Below are 7,303 nucleotides of genomic sequence, written 5' to 3' on the forward strand. Positions count from 1 at the left end.
AAAAAAAAAAAAAATGCCCCAAAGAATTTTTAGTCTGTCATAATTAAAGCTTCGTGAGTGATCTTTTTGCCACAAGATATAGGGATTTAATACTGAAAATATTGAAATGGAGACAGGTAGCCTGAAGAACTGAAAACATCCTTAACTGCTAACTCAGCATCCATGGGTTAGAACTGAAATGTTATTGTTATCCCTTTCTGTTTTGTAGCAATAGCAAGCAAACTTAAAACATGCTCACATTTTCAAGCAAAGAAATTAATGGCAAACAGATTCATCACAGCAATGGCCCCATATAAAAAAAGCGTGCAATTTTTTCACACATGATTCAACTTTAGTTCGTATTGATCAGAGTTTTATGGATGGTAACAAGTTCAATCCCAATTCGTCAGGTCCTAAAAGATGAGGAAGCATGTTGTCAGGTATACCATAGATGGGAAGCTCCACATCTACACCCACATGCTCAGTGTCATAACTCAAACATGGGGGTTTCTCTGCTGGGTTTCCAGTGGGGCCAGGATTCAAAAGTTATGAGGGATGCAAAGCTCATGCAACAGCATCCTAACATGGTCGGGGTGGTCTCACATCTTGCAGGTAGTGACATCCTCAGAGAAGATTCAGTTTCAATTCAATCACAATTTAGCATAATTAAACAGATACAAAGAATGGAGAACTGATGCAGAACAGTTTGTGAAGCCAATGCACCACCCCCTCTCCCAGGTTAAAGAAATAATAAATAGTGTTTGAGTTCATCAACCAGAGTTGCCCATTAATGGACCATCATCACGTGTGGCCATAAACCTTAACGTCAATCAGTTGATCTTAAGAATCAAACAGTGAATTTCTCTTGCACTGGCGCATATACTGATGAGCAGACCAAAACAAAGCAGTTTACGGGAAAAATGGATGGTTATGATTAACCAAATTAATTGGTACCTATTCTGGTTAGAAAAGACATGACCCCAGAGTGATTAACCAAATTAATTGGATGGTTATGATTCATTTCATTTCCTAAATCAATTTCTTAGCCTCCCCCTCTTCCTCTCACCACCAACCTTAAAAAAATAAATAAATAAATAAAAAAAGAAAACGAAGAAGAAGAAGAAGAAGAAGGAGAAAGGACAAGGAGGGGATTTTCCAAATTAGCTTTTCAGCTTTACTAAACAGGTTGAAACAAAACTCCTAAACTCGATCAGCACCAATCATCACTAAGGAAGAATCCTGATTCATAATTTCCACAACTACTCTCAAAGACAATAAGAACAAAAATTTCGGATTAATTCATGGTCATCGAGCATACCCTATTAACGAGCTTCTCAAATGCTTCTGTCCCATTCTGTTCAATGTATTTCTCCGCAGCTGTCAGAATGTCATCTGGCTTACTGAAAAAATCCTTCTTCCGTGGGATGTACCAGATATTTACTGTTTGTGGGTTCACGAAGAAAGGTCTAACGAAATGCTCATATACATATGCAGCCCCACCGAAGTAAGGCAAAACCAACCAGCAGCTGACAATCAGTTTCGCGTAAGACCAAAAAGGGAGCCTGCCATAGAGATGAAGAAATTTGAGTCTCCACTTGGTAGATATCAATATGTGTTATGTTCAGAAAATTTTCTGGCAAGGCAGTGCCCCTCTTGATGGTTAAAGCATGCAGGATTTCTCAAAAATAACAAGATATTAAGAACCAAATGGCAGTTAAATCTTATAAATTGAAAGAACTTGCCATATGTTCAAATAATTTCTAATGAATATACAAGCAAGATTTAAAATAAATAAATAAATAATCAAAGAATATATGCAACAATAACAAATTTGAGAGGTATTTCACTTTTCCATTGGAGAAAGGTCCATTCTTTTGTTTTTAATATGGCGATAGGAGTAACAACCTAGTAACTCCAAGATGCGGGGAAATGAATAACCTCAAATTTTGCACTTCAATCTTCTGGTTGAAAAAGTATCCAGCCTTCCAAAAGCCAATTCAAGATCGAAATAATGGCGTGAAAGTTATTTAACCATCAAAACAAACCTTGATAAAGAAAATTTACCACTCAATAACTTTAGCAAAGGTGAGCTCGAAGAGGGTGATCATGGAATAGAGAACCCAATATGTGAGCCATTGCTGATCATCTATACGAGATTTGGTCTCAATTGCTCTAATTGAAGCATATCTGTCAACAAACCAAACAATAGAACCATAATTTGAGTATCCAAATTGCCTGCATTTCATGTAAATGGGAGAGGAGAGGAAATCCACTTACAGAGGGTAAGCCAGAGTAACCAAAGGCCTGTGGATCGAACAAGATAACCAAGTTATAAATATAATCGAAAAGGGAAAAACCAAGCAGCCATTGCTTTTTCATCAGTAAAGCAAATTCCAATTTAAAAACGAAAATAGTACTCGAAGCTTCTGCATTACAACACATAATTCAGCTTCAGCATAAAACAATGATGACAATAAATAGGATTGCCAGAATTCAACAATGCCTTCGTTTCCAAAACCGAGAACCTACCCCTCCCCCTTCCTTCTCCAAAAAATAGAAAATAAAAATTAAAGGAAACAAAAAAGGGTTTAATCCATAAGAATTTTGCGTAAATTTACAGAACCAAAGTTTCAGCCGGAAATGATGGAAAGAATCTTATTAAAAAAAAAAAATAATAATAATAATAATAAGAACAAGACTTAAGTTACTGTTTTTGGGAAATGTGGTATAGAAGCCATACCCAGCAAGAACATCAAAGTTCTTCGCCACCACCTTGAGAAAACTCCCAGATCCCATCTCTTTGAATTTCTTCTCCACCTGAGCTTCTGATCTGAAACTCCTACAAGTGAGATTTTCACAGTCCCGAAAAGTATAAACTAGTACGAGTGAATTTGAGTCCAGACTTTTATTTTTATTTTTTATGTCTCCAGAGTCCAGACAAGAGTGTGAAAGGAAGTTAAAGAAGGCAATAAAGCTAAAGGAAGGTTAAAAAGCAGTGCTACCCTGGTCGCAAGGATTAGCTAATAATGCTCAATGTGAAACGTGTCACGCACAAGGGCTTCCAAATCTTCTAATTAGTGGTCCCAGAAAATAGATTTCAGTATCAGAAATGATCAAGGTCGGATTAACCATCTGATTTCCATCAACCTACAACCTTGGATTCTTTCCCCAGCTACCCGCCCCGCGAGAAACAAGAACAGATTAATTATAATATTTAGTGGGATGTAAATAACGCTTAAAGTCGTAATTAATTGTTGAGGAAATGAGATCTATCCATCCATTCCAGTCTGGCCACGATACTTCTTGGACGTTTTTTCAATAAAAATAAAATAAAACAAATAAAAGATCGAATTTCGCTCCATCCACTGGGAAGCCTCGCCACTCGAAAGAGGCTGGGAGGGAGGAGGGGCTTCCGACCCTTCGATCAAGCGGCGATGGAAAACTTTTGGTCCAACAAAGAATGATCAAGGGACACAAACACACACATAAAGCGGAAGCGGTGTACGTATATACATACGGATAGAGGATTGGAACTCTGATATGTTGTGCATGAAATACGTGTTGCGTTTTGGCTCTGGAATCAGGTTTCCAACCTACAAGCTGGCTACAGGACCGGCTAACACGAAGACACTGATCAAACCCTGCCAAAAAAAGTTGCAGATTCTGTAGAAAAAGGCCCGCAAAGCAAGGAGCAAGTTGTAGTTAATTATTCTCAGGAAAAATATCTCGAAGAGTCCATTAATTTTTTTGGTTTTTCCTATACTCACATACTAATTAAATTTATCCTGAGAAGTTGTCCTATACTCACATACTAATTAAATTTCAGTAAAATAGATTTTATCATACAGTAGAACAAAGTAAGAGATAATTTTCCTTCACCCCGGGCCAAGGGAGAGTCTCTTGATTGAAGGGTTTGAATGGTTTGCAGAGGGTAATGGAGAATAGTGGGGTATTATTAACTTTGTATATTATAAGGATGAAGCATTTTATGACCTTAGATGTATCAACTTTTACTTCCCTCATAATGGAGATAATTTTTTTAATAAAATAATAAAAATCGAGAGAAAGAGCATTATCGGGTTACATGGTCACTACGCCAACATTCGGATCTGTGTAAGTGCTTGCTTCCACAATCATTCAACCAAAGAGGTAGAGACAGGCAAAGACATCTTAATGCAGCACCTTGTGTCTTAGATAGAGGGTGCAACCAGGTAGAGATCTTTTCTTCATGAAAAGTTTAGGACTAATTACAGAGTGCATAGATACCGGGGGTGGATATTCATGGGAGACTATGCCATTACAAGGGAGATGAATGATTAAATTTGCATTTCAAAATTTATGTATATATTGTCAATCCAAAGCATCCACGACATGCAGATATTCAAATATTAATTAGAATCACCAAATCTTTCTTCCATGCAGTAAATTTAGTCATGCCCTTCTAGAATTAAAACTTTTTGAATTTATCGGACCCAAAAAACTTATGAATTATAAAACATTATGGCACTTCATTGGAGGATTGTTAGGGAATGCATCTACCTCACAATCAATTTAGTTGTGTTACATGGAAAGATGATTTAGTAATTCTACCCATTGAATAACTAGATCCCTATTCAAGGTCGTATACTTTAATTAAAGAAAAAAAATATATTTGTATGGTGATTTGGACATCAAAAAATAGACAAAAGAATAAGATAAAAAAAAATGAGGGGGAAGAAGGGATTCAAAACGAAAGAAGAGATCCTTCAATCAATACTTCTCCTTCAATGAGAAAAGAAAAAAGGAGTGAATTAATGGAGGAAAGCCCTTAATCAATCCTACCCTTCAAAATGGGATCATCTGATTTGAAGCGGGAAGTGACCTATTTTTCGAAGGAAAGATCCTTAAAATGACCAAAAAGTGCCCAAGGAGGGAAATATGGGATTTCTCTTATAACAATAAAAGTACTTTTATCTCCAAGAACATTACCATTAAATATTTCATTATTAGAGAGAAACTTTGGAAAAATGGGATTCCTCTCATAACAATAAAAGTACTTTTTGGCTCCAATAACATTAATATTAAATATTTTCTTTGTTAGAGAGAAAGTTTGATTGTCACAAATTTCTTTAGAACACATTACTACAAATAATATGATTTTTGATCTACTAAGTAAGTCCCCGAGAATTACTCAAGGTGCGCGTAAGTTGGCCCGAACACCTTAGTTAAAAAAAAAAAAAAAGTCTACTAACTAAGGTTTTATTCTAAAAGTTTTTCAGGAGCATGTTACTATTATGAAATTAGTTGGATCATTTACGGTATTTTATTAATGAGAGTTTCTTATTGATATTATTGATTGCTACTACCTTTCTGAATCTCATTTTATTCTTAAACATTTCTATGCATCATTCTTGTTATGGTAATGTATTTATTATGTGTGCACACGAGGCTATTTTTCACCTTTTGGTAATTAAATTTATATAATATATTTATTTCATTTTGAAACTAAAGTTTTTGAGGATACACACATTTTTTTAATACTAGAGCTGTGAGTGCGCGTTTATATCCTGCGTAAGGAGTTTAGTTCTACATCACTCGTGGATCCCCGTCTATGGTCTTATATCAGTCCTTGGGCGCCTTCTGTAGATAAGCCGGTTTTGAAATAGAGCAAAGGGCTAAATCCAGAGTTGGTATCAAAGTCGGGCGAATCGGGGGAAGAGTGAGTGCGCGTCTATCTCCTGCGCAAGGAGTTTAGTCCCACATCGCTCGTGGATCCCCGTCTGCGGTCTTATATCAGTCCTTGTGCGCTTTTTCTAGATAAGCCGATTTTGAAGGAGAGTAAAGGGCTAAACCCAAAGTTTAAATTGACGAAGTGTGCTAGTATTTTGGGATATTCAACCCAATCTCAATGGGTTCTCATAGGTGAAGCAAACGTATTTTAGAAATTGTCATGTTAATCACTATTGCATTTAACTTTCATATCACACTTTCAAACTATACAACTCAAGTTGGCGAATTTACAAATTCTTTGATGTGTTTGATCTCATATCTTTTCAGATGCAATGATTTGTACAATTGGATTTTTTTTTTTTTGTCTCATATGGACCAAGACATTGCTTAAGGTGCATATTTTGTTCAACACTTCTTGTTTATAACCACCTTCTATTTGTCTAATATGTAAAATTGTTTTAATAAAAATTTTCAATTCTAAAACCAATGAAATACGATGCCCAAGTTAGACGTTGTGAGGTTATTTTTTGATGGGCTATCATAGTCCTTGCTTTGTTTTATAAAATTATTCTTTTTTTAAGAAAAAAATTATTCAAATAAAATACAAGTTGAAAATGTTGAGGTTTGATGTCCTATTTTTTTTCTTTTTTTTATTCATAGCTATATAAGCTATATTACTTAGAAATAGTACCAAGTAGTTGTTAGGCTAGAGACAAAAAATAGGGCAAGACATAAAATCAGCAACATCCAAAAACACAGGAATGGCACTCCATGGCCATGATTTGGTACTATCATTTCTTAGAAGTTCTCATAGCTCCTCAACATCACTACAAATTTCATCCACCTCCCATTCTTCCTCGTTGGCTTGCTTCATCCCCTGGAGAAAGCTCCTAGCTGATGCATCTATAGTTCTTCCTGTCATCATGTAATTAGAAGGAAGTAAGACACATTTTCCTTTAGTTACAGGGTAACATCCCATCCAAAGATGTTATTATAGGGATCGGTGATCCTAGTGCATATAAGTACTTTGTAAATAAAAAAATAAATTAATTAATTGAAAAAAGGGATCTTTGGTATTTCACATGGTAATGAGTTAGGTAATATCATATGTTGTGTGGGTTGGATAGGAATTCCAATATTCCACTTGTTGTAGAATGGTGTGAGGATTAGGTTTTTTATGACTAGGAGAACCTGATTTTTATGTTTCCAAATGTAGTAATACATAATAATAAAGACAATAAAGAAAAAGTGCAAATTATTAGCACGTAAAGTATGTGAAAAAAAAAAAAAACATAATGAAGGTCATGAAATATGGACTATTTAAAAATTCAATTCTAAGACCCAGTGGACTACCTGCACAGATTCTCTTGGTGAACTCGTAGGATAGGAATAAAGGCCATCCAATCTCAAAATGATTGTGGCAAAAGCCACAATAAGGATCAATATCCACCCATTTTCTCAGAATGTCTTTTGTAAGAATCTCTCATCATGCTGATCTCAAATAAATAAATAAATAAAAACTTAAATTTTGGAAATAAATAAAAACTTAAATTTTGGATGCACTTTGAGTTTCTCAACAATTGCCAGCAATGTGAGTATGAATATAACAAGAACA

General features: G+C 35.3%; 1 protein-coding gene across 1 annotated transcript in view; it reads right to left on the reverse strand.

Annotated features, from left to right (window-relative positions):
* The window catches only part of LOC122067459 (HVA22-like protein a), a 4,595-nt gene extending 1,670 nt beyond the window's left edge, over positions 1-2,925 (reverse strand). Inside the window, exons 1-4 of the mRNA XM_042631315.1 lie at positions 2,720-2,925; positions 2,257-2,283; positions 2,044-2,166; positions 1,298-1,541 (exon numbers count right to left, since the gene is read on the reverse strand). Coding sequence (XP_042487249.1) covers positions 1,298-1,541; positions 2,044-2,166; positions 2,257-2,283; positions 2,720-2,775 — 450 coding nt within the window. The 5' untranslated portion in view covers positions 2,776-2,925. The remainder of the gene's footprint in view (positions 1-1,297; positions 1,542-2,043; positions 2,167-2,256; positions 2,284-2,719) is intronic.
* Positions 2,926-7,303: the final 4,378 nt, after the last annotated feature.

The sequence above is a fragment of the Macadamia integrifolia genome, unplaced genomic scaffold (assembly GCF_013358625.1).
Source record: "Macadamia integrifolia cultivar HAES 741 unplaced genomic scaffold, SCU_Mint_v3 scaffold2916, whole genome shotgun sequence".
Classification (NCBI taxonomy): Eukaryota; Viridiplantae; Streptophyta; class Magnoliopsida; order Proteales; family Proteaceae; genus Macadamia; species Macadamia integrifolia.